The sequence below is a fragment of the Phoxinus phoxinus genome (assembly GCF_949152265.1).
Source record: "Phoxinus phoxinus genome assembly, chromosome: 3".
NCBI lineage: Eukaryota > Metazoa > Chordata > Actinopteri > Cypriniformes > Leuciscidae > Phoxinus > Phoxinus phoxinus.
Window position 1 is genome coordinate 1,731,986 of NC_136878.1, and position 24,168 is coordinate 1,756,153.

Consider the following 24,168-nt stretch of genomic DNA (forward strand, 5'->3'; position numbering starts at 1 on the left):
ACACACACACACACACACACACACACACACACACACACACACACACAGACAGACACACACACACACACAGACACACACACACACAGACACACACGTTGCTCGGGTGTTTCTCAGAGATCGAGACATTAATGCAGAATATTAATGAAGCATTTCCAGCCTGAGCTTTACTACTGAGATTACAATGTGAAATGTCATTTAATTAGTTTATTAAATAAGCAAACTATTATAATGTACATGCAATATGGCAGATATTAACATTTAAAATGTAATTTAACTGCAATTAAATTCAAGTTTTATTGTAACATTTCTTTTGCAATGCACACTAAACTATATTTATTTATTATATGATTTTCTGCACATCACATTATTTACACAATATTTGTGCCGGTAACAAAACTGGTTCCGCAAATTCTTCATGTTTTTAAAGCAAAGGATTAAAAAATTCATCAAATTTAAATTAAACACAATTTTGGTAGAACTTGATTTTATCAATTATATTCATAAACTTTTTTTTTTTTTTTTTTACAAATAATCGATCTACTATAATGAACATGCAATGTGACTGATATTAACATTTTTAAAATGTAATTTAATTGCAATTAATTTCATGTTTTACTTTAACATTTCTTTTGCAATGCACACTAAACTATATTTATTTATTATTATATGATTTTCTGCATTATTTACACACAATATTTCAAAGGATTAAAAATGCATCAAATTTGATTTAAACCGAATTTGGTCGAATTTGAGTAGAAATAATCGTGCTATTGTATTATTAATGAACACGCAATGTGAACTGCTATAAAATGTAAAATGCAATATGATTGCATGTTCTATTTGAACATGTATTTTGCAATGCACAATAAACATGATTCATCTGTCATCACATTATTTACTGCAGTTGAATGTTTCACTCGTACAGGAAAAGGTTTTATATTAGATATTCAGGCACTTCATGTACAGTAGAGAGAGGTTCCCATCACATGTGTTCAGTTTATGAATGAATCAGCTCATAAACATGCGTTATCTCTAGAAAAGATTGAAGTATTATGCAATCATTCAAGACTTATCTCCTGTCCTCTGCTTCTCAGGGACTTCCTCCCGCGCGGCTCTGGCATCGTCACCCGCCGCCCGCTCGTCCTCCAGCTCATCAACTGCCCCACAGGTGAGTGCGGTCGCCTAGCAACAGCAGGTCAGCATGACGTCACCGTCACCTGGTCTGGGATCAGGCTCGACTGCAGGAACAGAACAGCAATAACCAGCAGATCAGATTTGATTTTAACCCTTTAAAGTCGACCGTCTACACATTTATAAGTTCATCTCTAATTGCCCTGAAATAAAAAGTGAACTAAGCATTTAAATATCATCTTACTAAGACATAAAATTGGCAGATATTGATATTAATATGTATTTTATGTCAGTATCTAATACGGTTATAAAGATCTCATTGATTTACATCAGAGTTTCATCTTACTATTTCTCATATAAATATGAATATCTGACAATAGTATGTCTTAGTAAGATGATATTTAAATGTTAAGTGTTATAATCAAAGCTCTGTAGTTTTAAAACATATAATGCAATGCATTTATATGCATTTTTGCATATTTATATGCATTTTATGTAAGTATCTAGGGCTGTTAAACGATTAATCGCGATTAAATCCAAAATAAATGTGAACACATTTATTTGTGTTCACATAATAAATGTGTGTGTGTATATATATATATAAATACACACACATGCTTGTATATATTTAATAAATATTTGCATGTATATAGATTTATAAATAATTTACATTTTATATATAAATACATTTTTCTTAAATATATACATGCACGTGTGTGTATTTATATGTATATATAAAATAATTATACACATTACACACACATTTATTTTGGATTTAATCGCGATTAATCGTTTAACAGCCCTAGATACTTACATAAAATGCATATAAATATGCAAAAATTTATATAAATATTACGTTTTAAAACTACAGAGCTTTGATCATAAAACTTAGCATTTAAATATCATCTTACTAAGACATATTATTGGCAGATATTGATATTTATATGCATTTTATGTAAGTATCTGTTAAACTGTTATAAAGATCTCATTGATTTACATTACAAGCATCAGAATTTCAACTTAATTTTTGTCATATACATATATATATCTGCAGCAGATTTCATATTTTTGCTCAGTTTGGGTTTCTGAACAAAACCGTGCAGTTTTATCCTCACTATATGAGCCATAAAAGCCTGGTGGATCATTTATGATGCTTTTAAAAATATATTTCAGTTATATTTCAAAAGCGTTGACGTTTCTCAGTATCATGTCCGGCTTTGGTTGACGTTGTGATGTGTCCTCAGAGTACGCCGAGTTCCTGCACTGCAAGGGGAAGAAGTTCACAGATTTCGATGAGGTGCGTCAGGAGATCGAGGCGGAGACGGATCGGGCCACGGGACAGAATAAAGGCATATCCCCCGTGCCCATCAACCTGCGGGTCTACTCTCCGAACGGTCAGATCACAGCTCGTGGCTTTAGCCGGAGTCAGCTCAATTTCAAACATCTGTTTTTTAATATAATTGTACAAATTTAAAGTTTGCCACTTTGCCACTGTTTATGTGTGTTTTACGTTGTTTCTGATTTTGAGGATGAATTTTGTCAATCTTCTAAACAGGGTCCGACCTTGATGTAATTTGATTCTAATCATAATGTAACATTATTGAAAAACTGATTTTTGTCAGTACAAAAAATGCTAAACTTTGACAAAAAGTCATTTTTATTGTTATAATTGTGATTTCATAATATGTAGATATGAATCCAACTAAAAACTTGTGAAAATATGTCTTTCAGTCAAATAGCAAATGGTGTAGCTCTGCAGCCATCCACTAAAGTGATCATTTCTTTACTTTTAAAACGGCATTTTCCAAAAGATGGGCAAAAATCTCACACTAAACCATGTCAAATTATCCATATCCATGAATGTTAGAAATGTGGGTCTTTCATAAAGTGAATTTTACTTAAAAAAAAAAAAAAAAAAAATTTTTTTTATTTATTTATATAGCCTAAATTAAAAAATATATAATAATAAAAAATCCTCCTAAAACTATAAATCCTAAAAAAAAACCTATGTTGTTTTAAAAGGACATTTTGTTGAAAACAACACAAGTGTGACTTTTTCCCCGATATTATTATTCAAACAGATATTATTAAAATTTATTTAATTTTTTTTGTAGATCTAGAAAGTGTTGTCAACCGTCTCACGCCATTTGGACAAAGATCATTTTTTATTTATTTCAGCAAACGTCATTTGGGGTCAAAAAGACCCCGAACAAAAATATACAAGTGTATATATGTACAATATATGCACAATACAACAAAATATGCACTTTTGTTATCAATAATAACAAAAAATATAGAAGTACTTCTATACTCTTTGCCCGGAACAGCGCACGAGGGGTTAAAAACGTGCAGGTTTACAGCGCATGTTCACGAGACTCAGTCGCTATAGAAACAAAGCATGCAATCACGCAATGAGCTTCTCTACTGCGAAATTGATTTCTTTATATTTGCTATTAGTATTATCCATACTGCAAAATCCTTATGTTTTTATTCAACTATGTGCACACAAAACGCTAAATCTCTTGTGAAATGAAGCACTGCATTCAGAATACCACAAACACATCTGTCTGCAAACACTTGCCATAATATGATATTTTTGGATATACAGTTATTCAAATATCTTTCATGACATTTCTGTGCAAGATTGAAGGTAATTGGCAGAGAGATGTTCACGGTGAACACGAAAGCAAGATTGAAACCCGACTATTTTTTTTTTTCTGAAGGCATTTGTGGTTGTGAATACAGTATGGGGTTAGAATTGTTACATTATTACAAATAAATAGATTAATATTCACAAATAAATGTAAAGTGTTTCAATTGGTTGTAGTGAGAACGTGCTACGATTGGCCAGCTCAGTGTGGCCGTTATCTGATTGGCTTGAATGAACGGTGGGTGGAGTCAAAATCCACAGATGCGTGAGGGGATTCACAAATGCACAGAAAGCGGTTCACAAATAAATGCCAGGCAGAGTTGTGTTTGTAAAGTTATAAAACATTTGTAAATATTTTTTTATTTGCAAATCTCATTTTATTTATTTGTGAATTTTATAAATTTTTGTGAAACTCTTTACATTTATTTGTGGATCTTAATCTTTTTATTTGTGAATTTTTTTTTTTTTTGTGAAACTCTTTACATTTATTTTTAAATATTAATCTATTTATTTGTAATAATGCAACAATTCTAACCCCATAATACAGTAGTACACACTTTATTTATAGGCCTATTCTAAAGCCATGATTGGTTGGTGTTCAGTAAAGCAATGAGTGTTTGCACACGTGAGGAGTGTGTGTGGCATTTTGATAGGTTGTGTTTTAAAAAGGAAATCAAGATACTTCCTGTTGGATTTGTGTGTTACATAGTAATTGTGTGTTGTGGTTTGCAAATAGTGTTTTATTAAATTGAAAACTGAGAATTAGTGTATGGTTTTCCAGATTTGGTGTCAGGTTTCAGAAATTGTGTGACAAGTAAGGATAATGAGTCTCATTAATGAAACATTCGTAAATATACGAGTAAATATGTGAGTGATCTGCGCGTAAAGAGACCTTCCCGAAAACTCTTCTCCTGATTCACAAATATTTCGTAAACGTCAGACGTGATAGTGAAACGTGTGTGTGTGTTAATGAATTCCAATCAGTCGTAAATGGGACGCGTGCTCATTCTCAATTACCATAAACCCCGCCCATTAAATCCGACTGACAACCGTATATGGGCATCATATTATGACACCAAACGAAGGATTTCAACATGTCTTCTCAAAAGCGAATGAAAAAGAAAAATTTCTCATTATCAGATAATATTTTATTATCAGAAGTTCATTCGAAACGCCACATTTTATTTTCAAGCGAACATAGTGGCGTATCCGGTCCTAAAACTTACAGACGCAGTTACTGGAGCTTCATCTGTTAATCGAACAGTCCCGGAAGTGAAGAGAAAACGGTTCGACATGAAGCTCGACTGCAAGAAACTAATTAGTTCACTTCGAAAAAATATATCCCAGCCGTATTGAAAGCAATTAATTATGTGATTAAAGTGTTCCGTTTGCAGATGCTATCACTGGCTCTCATAATAAAAGTAAAAAGAAAAACTGAATGTAATTACTATATATAATATTTTTTCAAAATGCTGTGTAAATATTTCCCCGATTAAGGATAATTAAACTGCAGCCGTATTAATGAGCAAAACGTTCGGATGTTAAACGCATATTTACGCGTGGCTGGGAGCAGGTGCAGATTTCTTTCGTACCAACTAACATTTGGAAAATACGAACATTTTAATGAATCCGAAAATTTACGCCAGAACCACTTTACACACGAGTTACACAAACATTCGTTCTGCTCGTGTTTCATGAATGAGACCCAATGTGTGTAAGCGGTTGAAAAAAACTAATATTCATGAACATGAACACTGCAAAAAATGCTTTTATTACTCAGTATTTTTGTCTTGTTTCCAGTCCAAATATCTAAAAACTCTTAAATCAAGATGCGTTCACTAGATGAGTAAAATGACATTAGATATTATGTCTTGTTTTCTGGGGAAATAAATCAAAATTAAGAGAGTTGTTGCTTAAAATAAGCAAAATTATTTGCCAATGGGGTCAGAAACTCTCTTAATTCCCCAGAAAACAAGACCTATATCTAATGCCATTTTACTCATCTAGTAAACGCATCTTGATTTAAGATTTTATATATATTTTGGTCTGGAAACTAGACAAAAATACTGAGTAAGAAAAGCATTTTTAGCAGTAAAAGAAGCTCCTGGCAGAATCTGAGTGTTTGGGTTAGTCTGAATGTATTGTGTGTGTGTGTGTGTGTGTGTGTGTGTCTCCTGCAGTGCTGAACCTGACGCTGGTGGATCTGCCGGGAATGACTAAAGTGCCGGTGGGAGATCAGCCGGCGGACATCGAGCAGCAGATCCGAGACATGCTGATGCAGTTCGTGACCAAAGACAACTGTCTCCTGCTCGCCGTGTCGCCCGCCAACTCGGACCTCGCCAACTCCGACGCGCTGAAGATCGCCAAAGAAGTCGACCCGCAGGGTGTGTGTGCACATCACGGCACTTTTGATTATGTGCACAAAAAAACATTATTTTTGCTTACATTTTAAAAAGCGTTTAAAAATGACACACACACACACACAAACACAATAATGTTACATGAGTGTCAGGGTTTGGGTGGTGAAAGGAGCGAGGACTCAAGTGCAGAACAATGGGTTTTTAGTACACTCTAAAAAATGCTGAGTTGTTTCAACCCAATTTTGGGTCAAATATGGACAAACCCAAACGTTGGGTTAAAAATGTAATTAAAAAATTTAACCCAAAGACTGGGTTTGTCCATATTTGACCCAAAATTGGGTTGAAACAACCCAGCATTTTTCAGAGTGTAGTGATGGCAATTTCAGAACACTGCTTCATGAAGCTTCGAAGCCTTTACAAATCTTTTGTTCAGAATCAATGGTTCGTAGTGTGTATCAAACAGCCAGAGTCACGTGGTTTCAGTAAACGAGGCTTCATTACGTCATAACGGTTTCGAAACACTTTGAAATGTCAATGGTTCACCACAGGGGGCGATGATCTCTGTCAACCCATGAATCATGAGGAGTCACTGAGAACCAATGAACAAGTGTCTGTGGGTTTTACCAGAGCCGATCTCTGATCAGTTTTATACATTTATAGATGTTTTAATTAGACATTAGAGTATAATTAAAATGAATAATGGTAGTTAGAGTCTCATTGGCCTGTTTAGCTAGAACAAACAAAACAAACCCTGACAATTGATAAAATAACATCTATACACTTTTATTACATGATTAGATAATTCCAATTGAAATATTTTACTTTCAATAAAAAAATTTGCATTAGATTTGTAAAATGTGTTTTTGTGCATGTTTGGCCCAGGTTTTTGTTGCATTTACACTGTTCTGACCACTAGGTGTCACCGTAGAGACGGGTGTCGGATCGTTTCGAAGCCTCGACACAATATGGCACATTTGCTTCAACTGTCAGTGCTTCACGAAGCCTCGATCTGCCCACCGCTACGATTTAGTAGGGATGGCTGACACGAAACTGACGTTCCGAAGCTTTTCGAGATCCCGAAGCGCAGATGTTTCGAAACACTGATCCGAAGCGGGATTCAGAACACCCGTGTCACGTGACTACGGCTAAATGAAGCTTCGGAGTGTTTCACGAGTGTTTCGACAGGTGGCATGGCCCGCCGAACCAGCGTTTGATTGACAGGGTCGGGGACAGACCACACAGTCGCACATCTAAGTGAAATCAACGCATATTGACCTCGTGGGTTTTTGTGAGAGGAGTTTGATTTTGAGAAAGCAGATTTTTGGTGATATAGTGACATTTATAGTGCGATTTGTTTAGTTATATTTAGGCTTACATTTAAATTGACACATTGACTGATAGACTAGAGACAGACAGAGTATACGTATATATGCATATGCATCCAAATGGTGTGAGTTCTCATGCGTTCTGTGTGTGTGTGTGTGTGTGTGTGTGTGAGAGCAGGTCAGAGGACTATCGGTGTCATCACTAAACTCGATCTCATGGATGAAGGGACCGACGCTCGGGATATCCTGGAGAACAAGCTTCTGCCACTGAGACGCGGTGAGCGAGCGCCTGAACTATTACTACTATACACACTTACAGTCACACACACACACACACACACACACACACCATCGAACAAGTTCTGCATATGAACCGATAATGCGGAGAAATCCCTCAAACACTCGATACTGAACGAAAGAGTTTCTTTGCTCCCTTTATTACTCTATATATGCTTGTGTTTGGAAACTATTACATTTTTTGTTTTGACAAGTGATTTGTAATTATTTTAAAAAGTGCTCATAATTATATAGGTAACTGAATAAAAATGCAAAAAAATGTAAAAAATATTAATAAAATGTATTAATAAATAAGACAAAATGTAGATGAAGAGTCGAATCGTAATTCGCAGATTGTGAGCTTTCCCTCTTATTTTCCTCATTCATTAGAAATACAATGACTTTATTTATAAATATCACAAATTCATTGCTTATTTATTAATATTATTATTATGAAATATATTTAAATAACTTCTCATTGGATGTCCTAAAATGAAACAGTGAGCAGCTGTTGAACTTTTGTCCTAAAATATTTATTTACCCATGAGATTTTATGTTAATATTTTTTTAATAATTTAACAATGATGCTGGCTAATGGTCACATGACATGCAGGTAAAACTAAATATTTAATCTTTTTTTGTTTTAAAATAATCTTTTTCAAATTTACATTTGTATGATTTAATTACCATAACTATTATGATTTTATTTTCATTGTAAACACTCGTGGAAAAAAGATTCTAATTCACTAAATCATGTTTTCAGCAACATTTGTGACAGCAAATTTGACTTGGGTTAGTAAGTAACTACTAGTAAAAACTTATAATATGGTGCAAAAGTTCATTTATTTCAGTAATTCAGCTTAAAAGCTGAAACTAATATATTATATAGACTCATTACATGCAAAGTGAGATATTTCAAGCCTTTATTTGTTATAATTGTGATGATTATGGCTTACAGCTTATGAAAACCTTTTCACAATATTCTAATTATGAATTTGGGTTTTCATAATCATAATCTGTAAGCCATAATCATCACAATTATAAAAAATAAATGCTTGAAATATCTCACTTTGCATGTAATGAGTCTATATAATATATTAGTTTCAGCTTTTAAGTTGAATTACTGAAATAAATGAACTTTTGCACGATACTCTAGTTTCTCCAGTTTTACCGGTACTTACCGTGGTAAACTACAGAGGAACTGAAAGCAGTGTCCAGATCTCGTCTCAGGGTTTCCCTCTAGTGGAAGTCTGAGAGATTCAGAAAGTCTTATTCAGAGACACATCTGGTATAAACGTTGCTTTCTCTCTTTGCTCGGCAACAAAGGATATTTCTGGGAAGCTCTCGGGATCAGAGTGCTGACGCGGCAGTTTTACACACGCCGGGTTTTCCCATCTTCAAAACCGCAAACATGCTTTAGAAGGATCTGAGAGCTCGAGGAACGAGACTTTAACCTTTTAATCCAGACATATTTTTTTTTCTATTTGTGCTTCATATCTGCAGGTATCAGCATTTTATATTTATTAATATTTTTTCAAGACCTTTCCACCCAAATCTAAAACAAATGAACAATGGACACTTTTCACATTTCTGTACATTAAGTTTGTAAAAGAAGAAAATATAGATACAAAAATATATTCTGTAATATTAATACTGGACTGAAAATATATAATAATAATAATAATAAATTTTTATTTGGGGATGCAAATAGTAATTATAACATTTCTGTCTTAATGAACTTTTATGCATTAGACCAATTTCACGATTTCAAAAAGCAGCGAGCGAAATCTAAATCAGTTTATTGCATTCTTTTAACCATTTTAAAAATATATATTTACGTCTTTTTCCAGTTTTTTGTTGTCAAGTGTGTATTTTTATTGGAATTTCATTTTTCACCCTTTCATAAATCTATTTATACACAAAATAGTTCCACTCAGGACCTTTAGGACAAGAATATCCCCATTGAATCCCATTAAAACCCAGGGCCATTGCACTATAATGATGCACTCTTTGTTAAGAAGCTTTCAACCTGTTGGCAAGGCTTCAAAATTGTAATTTGTACTATTTTTTTTTTTGTACCAGATGGCACGATTTCTATGAAGCAGACACTCGTGTTGTTCCTGTTTTCTGCTGTATTATAGAGCCAATTGGGTCTTTAAAATGAGACCAGACTTAAGCTTTATTAAGAGTGTTTTGACACAGATATTCCTGTCCTCTAAGGACCCCAGTAATTTGTTTTAAATCGACGCTTAAGGCTTCGTGGATTTGGGACATTTACATGCTTATTAAGGCCTTATTTTTACACTAAGGAATTTAAGGCGAGACACGGCAGGCAAAAACATAGTTTTTTTTTTTCACTGGTCAATTTTGAGATTTGGGGATGTTTGTCTTCAATAACATGTCTTCTTTCAGACTTGTGGTGAAAAAAAGTCTGAAATACACATTTAGGTCTTTATTTTACTAACTTTGTCTACATGCGTCTGTAGATTTCTCAAAAATTCAACAAAAGTTGCTGTTATAAATCATCCGCTGCTCCGCGATCTCTGTCTGCACCGTCATCACACACGCTGTTAGTAAGCTATCTCTCCCAATATGGTCATTTCCTTTTTATCAGCAACCAATCGTGAAGGTAAAAGGGCTGAATGAGCAATCTCATTGGCTGATGATAAATCTTTAAAGCCTGTGTTCTCAAAATGACTTTTCTCTCATTCTCCAAGTCTGAAATCTCCTCTTCAGTCGCACCGATATACACCAAACCTTCCAGTCTTGTGCCTAGTTATATTATGAAGACATTTACTGAGGGATTTGTAAATATATTATTCCTAGCCTGATTTATATAACATTTTATTCCAAAAAATATGGCGAAAATATTTTTTTAAGGCTATTGACAGTATATTCTAATTTACAGGATAACAAAAGTAGATATCCATAAATCCCTATGTATTTTTTCCCATCTAATATGTGAACACAATGAAAAAATAATTTTGAACCTGGCTTTATCCAATACTCAGATTTAGTTTTTTTAAATATATGCAAATTAGCGCATATTTACATAGATATTGCCTAATTTGCATATTTAAACATTAAATTACAGAAAACTTGTAATACATTTTTTTCTCATCTTAATGTAGGTAATCAACTGGGGAAGTTTCATGGTGATATCTGCTAGATAAAGATTTTACCCTATTCACCTGTAGTGTCTCGCCTTAAGATGTCTTCCGGATCCGCGGACGCACTGTGACCCAGAGAAATAGACCAATACCCTCCTCAGCAGTTTCTTAGAATAATTAACACGGCCTCCCAGTAACGGACAGTAGATATGCTTCTTCATCGCCAAGCTTCAGTTCCCAGGGAAAGCAAGAACTGATCAAATGCAAGTCGCTTTCGAAGCGTCTGCCAAATGCATAAATGTCTCAAACTGTGCTCACATCTATAGAAATAACAAAGTCTGCAATCTGAGGATGAACTCAAACATTTCTCATTGAATTCTACCATGATCACATGTGACCCTGATCCCAAACCCAGTCTGGAGTCGCACGGGTATATCTGTGGCAATAGCAACTATACATTGTATGGGTCAAAATTATAAATTTTACTTTTATGCCAAAAATCATGAGGATATTAAGATCATGTTCCATGAAGATATTTAGTAAATTTCCTACTAGTGTTGTCACGGTACCAACATTTCAGTATTCGGTACCAATACCCGTGAAAATCCACGGTTCTCGGTACCAATTCCGGTACCAAAGCTTAATTTAGATTAAATTTGCATATATTAAAGTGTATATCCATTTGTTAGATAACATTAGATAAAATGACCTAACAATAGTTATACACTGTAGCAATTATTCTCCTTGGGGTAATTTAAAAATGTAGCCTACTAATACATTTTAAAATCAAAAGTTGTATCTGTTCATGAACAATCAAGTGTTTAATAACATTCACAAACATACATTAATGTTGTACATATATATTGTTCACTCAATGTGTTGATGTTAGATAAGGCGTTAAGTAATGTTAATGAATGGTATTGTAGTGTTACCAACTAAACAGGAGATAAAACGTGTTTTATTTTATGTGACTGTCCTTTTATTTATTCCAAAACTGCGTTCATATTTAATTTGAAAAGTTCTTTTAAACTAGATACAACCGCACACGATACCACTTTAGGGGCCGTTCACATATCGCGTTTTATGCGCGTGCAAATTCGTTATTTCAAATGTAGGCGCGCGGCTTATAATAGAAGCATCTCAACAGGTCATGTGACAAAAACGGCCTTTCCGTAACAACATGGACATGGAAAGCTCGGCCAAATATTGTCCTATCCTAACAAACCACACATCAATGGAGAGATTATTTATTCCGCTTGCATATGATTATAAATCTTAATTTCCTCAAATTGAGCCAGTGACTGGTGTTGTGGTCACTGATGATCTGACCTGTGCTCTCCTCTTCTGATGTGTGTGTGTGTGACTCCAGGTTACATCGGTGTGGTGAACCGCAGTCAGAAAGACATCGACGGGAAGAAGGATATTACCGCGGCTATGGCGGCGGAGAGGAAGTTCTTCCTGTCTCATTCCAGTTACAGACACCTGGCCGACCGCATGGGAACGCCGTTCCTGCAGAAAACCCTCAACCAGGTGAGGCGCGCAGGAGAGCCGTCACACTGAACCTAAAGGAGTTCACTTTGAAATTAAATGTTGGTGTGTTTTATCTTACCTGAAGTGCATCCAAGATGTCGGTGTCTTTGTCTCCGCAGAAGTTTCAATTTTGATATTTTTAGGTCAAACCGTTCTTGTCTGTCAGTCATATAATGCAGGTCTATAGTCACTGTCTCCAGAAGCATGCAGAGAAAAGTCCACATTACACAATTCCCCATCGTAAGTGCACATTGATGGCCTAAGCTCGTGCGAACTCATCCGGGAGTGTTGAGTTTTCACTTATTCACAATTTGTAAGCCTTCTATCTTGACACACGACTCGCTTCATTGTTCAGGCCAATCAAAGGCATACGTTGAGCCGTACAGCCAATCACACGCGTTTCTGCTGAGTTTAAAAATGCGACGTCCAATCGAAGGCGGTTAGATTAGTTACCGGGGAAGAAATCCGGTGTAAACAGATCAGATGGACGTGGTTGTGTAAAAGAGATATAAACTATATAAATACTGTTTGTTTTATCACACAAACCGCTCGTTTCGTGTCTTAGGTCATCAATGTGCACTTACGATGGGGAATGTTTTAATTTGGACTTATGCTTTTGGAGACGGTGCCTATAGACCTGCATTATATGACTGACAGACAAGAACGGTTTGACCTAAAAATATCAAAATTGAAACTACTGCGGAGACAAAGACGCCTACATCTTGGATGCACTTCAGGTAAGATAAAGCATACCAACATTTAATTTCAAAGTGAACTATCCCTTTAAGAAGGAGTTTCCTGATAACTTACTCTCCTCCTCGTCATCCAAGATGTTCACGTCTTTCTTTCTTCAGACTCCTTAGATGCAACAATTTAATAAAAAATGTTTTTATTTGCAAGAGTCTCCTAGGACAGAAGGAATGGATTGATATACCAGCACAACTTTGCATATCTGACTGGTTTGTCACATATACAGGTTTATGTGCAACTATGCTATCAAATCAATGCAAATGCATGAACATTACGGTGTAAAGGTCACGCTTCTATGAGAAGTAAAACATTTCTGTCCTGACGAAAATGTTCTTTTAGGCTTTTTAATATTCCAACACCAGGATACACACACAAAATGGGCATTTTAAACGATATACTGACACAAAGACATTTGAATGTGTGTGTATGGTCCTCCTTCCGCACATCTGTAAACACTGACTCGTCAAGCGTGACCTTTTCAGCGTAACTGCGTATCACGTGACGTCACGAACGCGCATCACAGAACAGAGCAAGGCGAGCGTTTGTGCTTATAAAACGTAATTTAAAAAAAAAAAAAATTAAATGACGATGGTTTCGCTAGATAAGACCCGTACTCATCGTCTGGTGTCGTTTAAAGCCCGTTGAAGCGGCGCTGACACTGTCATCTGGACCTTGACCCGTTTGGGGCCCATTGACGTCCATTATATGGAGAAATGTGTTCATCAAAAACCTTCATTTCTTTTCCACTGAAGAAAGAAAGACATGGACATCTTGGATGACGTGCGGGAGAGTAAATTATCAGGAAATTTTAATTCTGAAGTGAACTAACTACTTTTGATTAATTCATCCAAAATTTGCCAAATTCCGTGATATTCCATTGTTAGACACTAAAATCCATTTTAATGACTGGATTCTGCGATTCCGTGCTTGTGTTCTGCATATGAACTTCTCAAAGAAGAGCTCAAATGAAAACATGAACAAGAACTGTGTGAACCGCAATCAATCTGAACTCTCTGTTTGATTTGTTTCAGCCACATAACTACGGTGGCCCAGTAGTGCACAACACAACTACATTTAAAAAGCAAACATAAGTTCACAACACATCAAAATGAATCCAGAACACAACGGAAGTGCTCCCGACCACACTTATTTCCGTTGTGTTCTGGATTCATTTTGATGTGTTGTGAACTTATGTTTGCTTTTTAAATGTAGTTGTGTTGTGCACTCCTGGGCCACCGTAACATACACTGAAAAGTTCTTTTTTTTTTTACACAATTTCCCCAAATTCCTTCATAAACGCTTCAACTCCTTGTCATTCTTCCGCAGCAACTGACCAATCACATCCGCGACACGCTCCCCGCGCTGCGAGCGAAGCTGCAGAGTCAGCTGCTGTCCATCGAAAAAGAAGTGGACGAATACAAGAACTTCCGTCCAGACGACCCGTCCCGGAAGACCAAGGCCCTGCTGCAGTCAGTCCCACACCGCCTGCACACCGCACGCTTTAGATCAGGGCGTCCCTAACTGTGTCCAGACAGGAGGGGGTGCGCCAACCAAATGCAGAGTCTTGCCGTTCATATTAAAGGAACACTTCACCCATTTGCATTAGACTTTGTATCTTTAGAAACCCAGTCACATTTTCGAATGGTCATGGTTTATTCCCTTATTTTCCCCTGAGATGGGAGAAATAAGGATTTAAGTGTTCCACTTCCTGCTTTTTATGACGCAAAAATCGTCAATTTTCGTCATAAAAAGCAGGAAGTCAAATTTCTTTGAATGAGGGTAAGACTACAAACACTAGCTCATCATTTATCCAGTAGAAGGCGCTGTTCCGCATGTTTTCAACCCGCCCGAGGGATCTCACTCACAGAATGTACATATAGTGTCAGCCATTCTTTATTTGGAAGCTAAGCTAAAAGTTTCTTATTCTGTGGAGAAAGCTGAGTAGTAGCGGTGACCATCCTCTTTTTCCCGGACATGTCCGGCCGTCGAGATCGTCCAAAATGTCCAGGATTCGGCTTTTGCTTTCTGCAGTCGCATTCATAGTTTACATGCACACCTTTTGTTTCAATCTAACTGAATTCATTCCGATTGGTGAATCTGAATATAGTGTTTACATGAACGCTAAACAAGTGATCGTTTGATGTGCGTTTTAACATTGCTAGGAAAATTCCCGCTCCTCCGTGAGAGATACGAGACCGGTGCGTCTCACAGGCGCCGGCGCCACTCATCAGTAATCACGCCACCGGGCTCGCGTCGTTCTCCGCGGCCGTCAGTCTCGTTCCTGCTCGTCACAGTAAACATGAGGAATGGCGACTGAAGAACGCAAAAGCCGAATCCTGGACATTTTGGGCGACATCAAAATACTGGGCAGACTCACGGTGTTCGGTTCTTTAAGAATCTCCCCACCGAACGGGGCGTCAGGAGAGGACACGTTGTTTTAACTCTTTGTGGTTTTTATTTGTAGTGATTATTTTTCCACAGACAGTTGTTTTGTCCACAAATAACAGGTTATAAACCTGTAGAAATAGAAATAGATATAGTCACATAAATATATACAATATATTCTGAAAAATATAAATACAAATATATTATAAATACCAATAGTTTCATATTTCATATAATAAATATTATAATACACTTAGTGTTTAAACTAAATGACTAAAATTACATGCATCTCACACACCTCAAATGTACATAAATGTCAATGTTACACATTAAACTAATAGCCCAAAACCACACAAAGCGTTCTCAGTGCATTGGCCCAAAGTGAAACCCAGTGAGTGTAGTTTTAAATAGCCACGCTGAGCATAGTAATCTGTTGCCAATGTAAATCGATTAACTACATTACCCATCCAGCACCGCAAACAGGAAGTAACTCGTGTGAAAGTGAAACGCTCGAAATTTCAAACACTTACTGGAATATAGCCACGGATACTATCGCTGACAACATTAAATCGCAACAGACCGTAAACAAGGTTTTATCAGCGTGACCAGAGTAACGGTTATTAAGCATGCATACAAACCGCACACATACACAGCGGCAGCGCAAACAGACAAACAAATTAAAGCGAAGCTCAATGGATAGTAACAGCAAGCTTACCGGTGGCGCATCTCTCCTGACGAGACAACATGTCAAGCCTAGTACTCGCTTCCGCTTATAGCCCGTGCTTATTCATTACTAGATTTAATACACCTGTTGGGGCTTCAATCAGGTAAGTGAACCTCCCACCTATTATCCACGTTAAGTTTATGCTGAACACCTGTGACGTAGTGAACGCGACACCTCCCACTTGACCGACTGATCATGTGATTCAAGGCGGTCACAGACAGAACATTACATTACACCACATAATATATACTTTTTTTTTTTTTTTTTTTTTTTAAAGAAGAATAGGACACCATTGTCACTGTTCGGGTACCTTCCCTGACAGATGTGTGGTATTCTGTCAGGTTTGGTCATATGGGGTATGTACTCTTCATTCTTCGTGAATAGTGGTGCAAGTGGGGCCGAAGGCAGCATAAATACGAACCAACCAGCGAGGAAGAAAGGGAGAGAGAGAGAAAAGGAGAGGTATCCTGAGGTAATGCCTTCAGAATCAGTGGCCGAAGAGACGAGGTCTAGGGGTCACTGGTCTTCCACAGGAATGAGGACTATCAGTCTCCTCACGTCTCTCCGTAGGATGACTGACGTCAGCTGCTGAGGATTCCTCTTAAGTTGCCCACCTATTAGGGAGGAAGGGGGGCCTGCACACGTCTTAATGTCTGCGTCTCTCACAAGTCTTTTCTTGTCAGGGTACACGGCCTGGATCCGTCCGAGCCGGAATTGCCCTCGCAGTGCGTTTTGATCAGCAATCCAAACAATGTCACCGATTGCTACATTTCTATGGGTCCGGTGCCACTTTGGTCGAACAAATAGGTTAGGTCCGGCAAGTTCACTCCACTTCTTCCAGAACATATCCACACCAATCTGGATGGATCTGAGACGGCGCCAGGGATGGGTGCACAAGTCAATTTCTCCTGCATCTCCTCCTTGCCTGGTCCTCCCGAGAAGCAGAGTATTGGGAGTCAAATACTCTATAGAGTCCTCTTGTTCTTGTGCCCTGGCGTCAATCGGCCTTTCATTGGTGAGGTTAGCTGCCTGGTAGAAGAGGGTTTGGAGTTCACCCCAGGTGAGTGAGCTTGTTGTCCCTCCGAGGCTAGTGAGCGCCCTTTTTATGAGCTTAACTGCAGCTTCCGCAGCCCCGTTACGATGAGGTGCGTCAGCCGGATGAAAGTTCCATGCCCAGACTGTCCCATTCTTGGCGGCTTTGTCCTCTATGGATGCTTCCCGTAAGGTAGCTAAGTACCTATGCAAGTCTTGTAGGGCAGGTTTAGCTCCAATGAAATTGGTTCCCCTATCGGACCACAATTTTCTGGGATGACCTCTCAATGCTATAAAGCGAGAGTAAGTTTGGAGAAAGCTTTCAGATGATTGGTCGTCAACGAGGTCCACATGAACCGCTCTTGATGCCATGCAACAGAATACTATGCCCCAGACTTTTTTTCCTGTTCTTTTCTTGACAGCATCCTTGATTTCAAAGGGGCCAAAGAGGTCAAGTGTGGTATACTCAAATGGGTTAGCACGCTGTGAGCGTTCTGGTGGCAGATCACTCATCATCTGCTGGCACATCTTCCCTTTCAGTTTGCGACATGTAATACAGTCGTTCGCAACTTTCTTTACTATTCTCCTTCCTTGCACAATCCATCCTTTTCTTCTGGTGCGCAGAAGCGTGGCAGCAACACCTTCATGGTTCTCGTCATGAGCTTCTCTCGACAGTAGCGTTGCGAGCCATGAACGAAATGGAATTAAAGGAACAGCTGTTCCATCTTCTTTCCAGGACTGGATTCGTCCTCCACAGAGAAGGATTCCTGTGCTCTCGTCCTTGTGGACCACCAAGCGGTTCAGTGTTGAGTCCAGGAACTGACTGCCGTCTTGGGCTGCGAGGACCAGGTCTCTGAAGGCTTGCGCTCTCTCCTCAGTAGACAGGATAGAGCGGTTTGCCTCCCACTTTGAAGAGTCTGGTGCCTGGCGTTTTCTCAGCCAGGTTTCTGCAGCCCGTCGAGTCCAGGCTATGGAACCACACAGTTTGGTCAGAGAACTGAAGCGTTGAGGTTCCACAAGGTGCACTAGTCCATTTGCCCAAGGCCTTCTCTGTCTGACTGTCGCTGGTGTTGCACCCGGGACAGCTGGTGATGTCGGTCTACCCTTGACTCCTTCATGCCTGAGGTCCGCCTTGACGTCTGGCCCGTTAAGGCCAGTTCTTTCTTTTGACTGGGCCCTGGTGACCACTGCTGAGAAGGCTTTCCGCTGAAGTTTTCCCACCTCTTCAGCAGCAGAGGGTGTAATCTCACTAGCCATCTTCATAGGCCAGTCGGTCTTGGGCAATTTCAGGAATTCAGGGCCTTGCTGCCATTCTGACCCTTCATTAAGCTCCTCGGGAGTTGCACCTCTGGTAAGTATGTCAGCAATGTTTCGTCTGCCTTCAATCCACCTCCAATCTTCCCCATGTCCGGCTTTCTGAATCTCACCGATTCGATTTGCGAAAAAGGTCTGGAAGCCGTAGCTGTCCTTCTGGATGGCTGCCAGGATGGTTTGGCTGTCCACAAAGTGAATCCATTGCTTTACTTTAATGTGGCAGTGTTTCTCAAAATACCTTTTAAGGCGGGTAGCGAAGACAGCACCACAGAGTTCTGCCTTGATCACATCTCCCTTTTGGTCGAGAGGGGTGAGTTTAGCCTTGGATTCCACCAACTTTATTACAACTTTGTCTCGGGTTTCCCACCGTAGGTAGAGTACGGCTCCATAGGAGGATTCGCTTCCATCTGAGAACGTGATCCCTGTTGGTGGGCCTATGGCTCCAGGCGGCGTGAGGCTTCTCTCAAACCTTACCTGGCCAAGTCTCACGAATTCTTCAAAGAGCGTTATTGCGGCTTCTCGAAGTTTTAGTGAGAGAGGGGCATCCCATGTGTCTTTCGATGGGCTGTCCTTGCCAGCTTCCTGGAATGATTCTCGTACCAACATAACTCCCTTCTGTTTGGCTGGTGAGGCAAGACCTACTGGGTCGTACAATGCGGCAATCTGGCTAAGAAGTATGCGTCGGGTAAGGGGATTTGGTGTTCCTTCCCTGACATCCTCCATGCTCAGATTAAATCCTGTCCTCATTTTCCCTCTTTTCTTAGAGAAGTTGATAGAAGTCAGCAACCGAAGCTTGTCAGTCTCAGGTTCGTAGCCGACCCCAAGTGCTTTGTTCTCCCCATCATGCATTTGGTTGGGCAGTACCAAAGTCCTGGGTACAGTTACTTCGGCAGGGGCTCCCCTCCTCCCACTTTGGCGTGACAGAACCCACGGTTTGAGGAAGAAGCCTCCTGCTTTCAGAATCTCCTCCACCCCTTCGGTGATCCTTTCTAGTGTCTTGAGGTCATTGTGTGAGGTCAGGATGTCATCCACATAGCTGTCCTCAGTCAGAGCTCGCCGTTCTTCAATCATATCAGCAAACTGAGGAAGGTTGGCTGTCTCCTTCATTGCAACTTGGGCAATACATCCTGCAGGTTTATCACCGATATTGACTCTGACAACTACAAACACCTCAATGTCGTCCTCAGGGTTGTCTCTCCAGAGAAACCGGTGGAGGTGAACTTCATTATCTTTCAGCCACACCGAATTGTACATCTTTTTTACGTCACCCAGTGCAGCATGGAGTCCACTCCTGAACCTCAGAAGGACACCTCTGATGGGATTGAGTACATCGGGACCCTTATGAAGGAGATCATTCAGACTTATGCCTCGGAACTCTTGGCTACTATTCCACACAATTCTCACAGGGGTTGAGGAAGAGTGAGGGTTCGGTGCAACCAGATGGCTGATGTACCATTTAGGTCCTCTCCAGTTGTTAATTTCCTCCCTTGTGAGTTTTGCAGCAGCCCCTCTTGAAACCATTTCATGTATTTGTTCTTTGTATGCAGCCTTCCACACAGGTTCCTTCTCCAAACGTTTCTCAGTGTTTCTGAAGGTTGCCTCCACTGCCTGCCGATTGTCTGGCAGCGTTGTGAGGTCTATCTTCCAGGGATAAGCTGTGTCCCAGTGGGGAAAGTTGCTGTGTTTGTCCGCCAGCACGTATGTTAGGCATTCTTTTATCTTTTCCAGGTCCCGCTCTTCCTTGAGGGTCATTTCTTTTCCTCCAGGGGGGCACCTACCACACTTGCAGCCGCCACATTGAGGACTGCACGCAGCTCCGATGCTGTCCCACCTGAACCACTCGAAGACCTCTTTGTTGGCGGTTGTGGTGCTCCGGACAAGCGCATTACCTTCCTCTTCTTGAGGTATGAGGGTCTCTTTATACGCCATCGAGGCTGATCTCATGGTCCTTGCCAGGTGAGTTTCAGAGTGGTACACAGCCAGGTCGACTGTCTCAATGAGATCGGGATGGGTTCCCCCAACAGTCTTTCCCAGCGGACCGTCCCAGAGGACGAGGTCTCCCACAATCCTGATTGGCTGGGGAACAAGACGACCTTCCCGGTGACTGATAAGAAGGTCAATCTTTGTGGGACGAACCAGTTCGTCTCTGGGTACATTGGGGAAGAACTTCCGTAGTTGCTCGGGAGTGACTGATTGAGTCACCTCCGCGATGTTTTCCAGGCCATAGCAGAGAATTCTATGCTCTGCCACTTTTCCCTTGGATGTCTTCACCTTCAGTCGCAGGGAATATCTTTTAGTCAGAACAGTCTTCTTCATCCCCCCGATTCCATGGACTATAAGCCTGATGTTCTCACCGCACAGTCCAAGGCGATCAGCTGTTTCATTGGTGATATAATTGGTGTCAGATGCGAGGTCGATTAGCGAGCCAACAAGGCAACCCGAGTTTGTCGTCACTTCCATCAGCATCATCACCACTGGATGTTCTTGCAGTCTATCTCCAGCCTTGGTGCATACAGTTGATGATATCTTATTAGAGAACGCATTCTTATATTTCTCTCTTTGTTCTGGAGTAAGCTCTGCCAGAAACTCCTCTTGTTTGTTGGTTAGACCAAGTTTCTTTCCACCAAATTTTATGGTACTCTGCTCCTCACTGCCGCTGTCCCTTTTTGGAGTCAGTGGCTTAGGACACAGAAGGTAATTGTGGTCCGACACACCTCCTTTCCGACAGTCTACTTTTGGGCAGAGGTATCTGGGTGTGCATCCCTTCCCATCCTTGGGGTGGGGCCGCAAACACTTGGAGCACAACCCTAGCTTCTTCACATGGGCCCTTTTTCTGAAGAGATCTTGCTCCCTGAAGACCTTGCACGCAAATAGCTTGCCGGCATGGGAGTCATCTTCACAGACAGTACAGCTGGGATAGTCGTCCTTCTGACCTGCTGTGGATTTAGTAAAAGCCTGCCTCCCTCTCTTATCTGGGTAGTCTGCAGCACCCTTTTCCACAGGGCCTTTGTCTGCAAGGCTTGGCTCCAACTGATCCAACTCTTCCAGAATCTCCTCTTGCTTCTTCAAGAATCCTAGGAGGCAATCAAAATGATACAGTGGAGAGAACCTGTTTGCCGGGTCAGTTTTGTGCATAATCCACTCCTTCTTGAGTGAACTGGGAAGCTTGCTTTCAAGAGATTGAGCAACAACACGGTTCTTCACGGCGTCCTCTTCACCAAGAATCTGGAGGTTACACAGTGCCCTTTCCACAGCCTGGATCAATTCAATGGTTCTTCTTGGATTGTTTCCTTTGACGGAGGGAAGAGACTGGACCTCGCTGGTGATCATTAGAACTATTTTTGCTCTGTTTCCGTATTTGCTATCCAGCAGCCTGAACATATCGTCGGCGGATCCACAGCTAGCTAGGACGAGATCCTTCTTGACTTTTTCGTGGAGACTATTTAATAAGTGGAACTTTTTTATACATTCCACACCTTGTGGGTTACCCAATTCTTCTAGGTCCTCCCACTCAGTCTTCCAGCGGTAATAGTCCCTCATGTCACCAGAGAAAGTGGGTAGCCGCGCTCTTTCAAGGCTGATTTGAGGCTTGAGATTTGAGTTTCCTCCTTTGGACCTTTCCGGGCTGCTTTGCTGTAAGAGGGGCCGGGTGCTCATGTTTAATGCCCCCGTGTACGTTTTGGGCTTCAGCTTGATTTTGGCAGACATGTCAGGGAGAGAAAGGAAAGAAGCATCTTGTATCGGATCACCAACCGCACTGCTCTCATCGCCCAGGTTTCTTTCTCTACCCTTTCCCTGGTCTGCTTCGTCCTCCTCCAGTTTGTCAGACAACGCCAGGACCCTCTTCTTTAGTGTCTTGTGGCGTGTCCTGAGATCTAATGCCTTCGGACCAGGAACCAACTCCTTCCACTCTACCAGCATTTCTCCGAGTTCAATTACCTCTCTGTCAAGACCTCTATTTCTTAGCCTGCGGTCCTTGATTGACTTCCGAGGGTTAACTTCCTCTTCCTCTGCCTGAGTGATGGCCGACTCCGCTGTCTTAGCCTGCTTAAAAAACGCCTCCTCTGCGTAGCTGGTCCAAAAAGTTTCCTGGGTGGCTAGCTTTACCTCAAGGAACCTGTTCTCACACTCCGCTGTCTTTACATCAATCTGATCTGCAGATGCTATGACCTCTTCATCCGTTGACTCTCTCAGGGCTTCAGCATACTCATGTCCCGCATCTGTGACTTTAGAAAAGTCGGTCCTGAAAATCTTCCATTCCCTGAGAACTTCAGTCGGTTCCAAAAGACCCGGTTTGGTGAGAGTGTGAGCCCTTTTGGTGAATGAAGCCTGCGCTCTTGATCGCACACTTTTAAGCTTTTCCAAGTCTGCCATTGTTACTCCCTTTGTGTTGACTGGAGAGCGGTGACTGCCAATGTGCATACACGCTCCTTTATCCCTGATCAACGGGCAGTTTGATTAGTGATAAACTTGGGGTCAGTCACAGAAGTGAGAGGCCAGCTGATCTTAGGTTGATTGAGCTTCCTTAATGAAGCAGTCCGTGGCTGTTTTTTCGCTGCATTCAATCCAGTGCAGTGGGCCGCGGTTTATAACTGTTCGGTTCTTTAAGAATCTCCCCACCGAACGGGGCGTCAGGAGAGGACACGTTGTTTTAACTCTTTGTGGTTTTTATTTGTAGTGATTATTTTTCCACAGACAGTTGTTTTGTCCACAAATAACAGGTTATAAACCTGTAGAAATAGAAATAGATATAGTCACATAAATATATACAATATATTCTGAAAAATATAAATACAAATATATTATAAATACCAATAGTTTCATATTTCATATAATAAATATTATAATACACTTAGTGTTTAAACTAAATGACTAAAATTACATGCATCTCACACACCTCAAATGTACATAAATGTCAATGTTACACATTAAACTAATAGCCCAAAACCACACAAAGCGTTCTCAGTGCATTGGCCCAAAGTGAAACCCAGTGAGTGTAGTTTTAAATAGCCACGCTGAGCATAGTAATCTGTTGCCAATGTAAATCGATTAACTACATTACCCATCCAGCACCGCAAACAGGAAGTAACTCGTGTGAAAGTGAAACGCTCGAAATTTCAAACACTTACTGGAATATAGCCACGGATACTATCGCTGACAACATTAAATCGCAACAGACCGTAAACAAGGTTTTATCAGCGTGACCAGAGTAACGGTTATTAAGCATGCATACAAACCGCACACATACACAGCGGCAGCGCAAACAGACAAACAAATTAAAGCGAAGCTCAATGGATAGTAACAGCAAGCTTACCGGTGGCGCATCTCTCCTGACGAGACAACATGTCAAGCCTAGTACTCGCTTCCGCTTATAGCCCGTGCTTATTCATTACTAGATTTAATACACCTGTTGGGGCTTCAATCAGGTAAGTGAACCTCCCACCTATTATCCACGTTAAGTTTATGCTGAACACCTGTGACGTAGTGAACGCGACACACGGAGACTCACTAGCATAGCCTTGTTGTTTACTGCGATCTCTTACCGGTAGGCGTGGCCTCCTAGGGCAGCGAAGCAAGTGCA

General features: G+C 40.2%; 1 protein-coding gene across 5 annotated transcripts in view; it reads left to right on the forward strand.

Moving 5' to 3' along the window:
• dnm1a (dynamin 1a) overlaps nucleotides 1-24,168 on the forward strand; it is a 159,005-nt gene that overhangs the window by 44,661 nt on the left and 90,176 nt on the right. For all 5 annotated transcript variants that reach the window (XR_013796958.1, XR_013796959.1, XM_079608009.1 and 2 more), the window contains exons 2-7: nucleotides 1,095-1,168; nucleotides 2,376-2,525; nucleotides 5,962-6,165; nucleotides 7,645-7,743; nucleotides 12,222-12,382; nucleotides 14,459-14,601. Coding sequence is in view for 3 of the 5 variants with exons in the window: in XM_079608009.1 (XP_079464135.1) it covers nucleotides 1,095-1,168; nucleotides 2,376-2,525; nucleotides 5,962-6,165; nucleotides 7,645-7,743; nucleotides 12,222-12,382; nucleotides 14,459-14,601 (831 nt within the window). In the remaining 2 variants the exon portion in view is untranslated. The remainder of the gene's footprint in view (nucleotides 1-1,094; nucleotides 1,169-2,375; nucleotides 2,526-5,961; nucleotides 6,166-7,644; nucleotides 7,744-12,221; nucleotides 12,383-14,458; nucleotides 14,602-24,168) is intronic.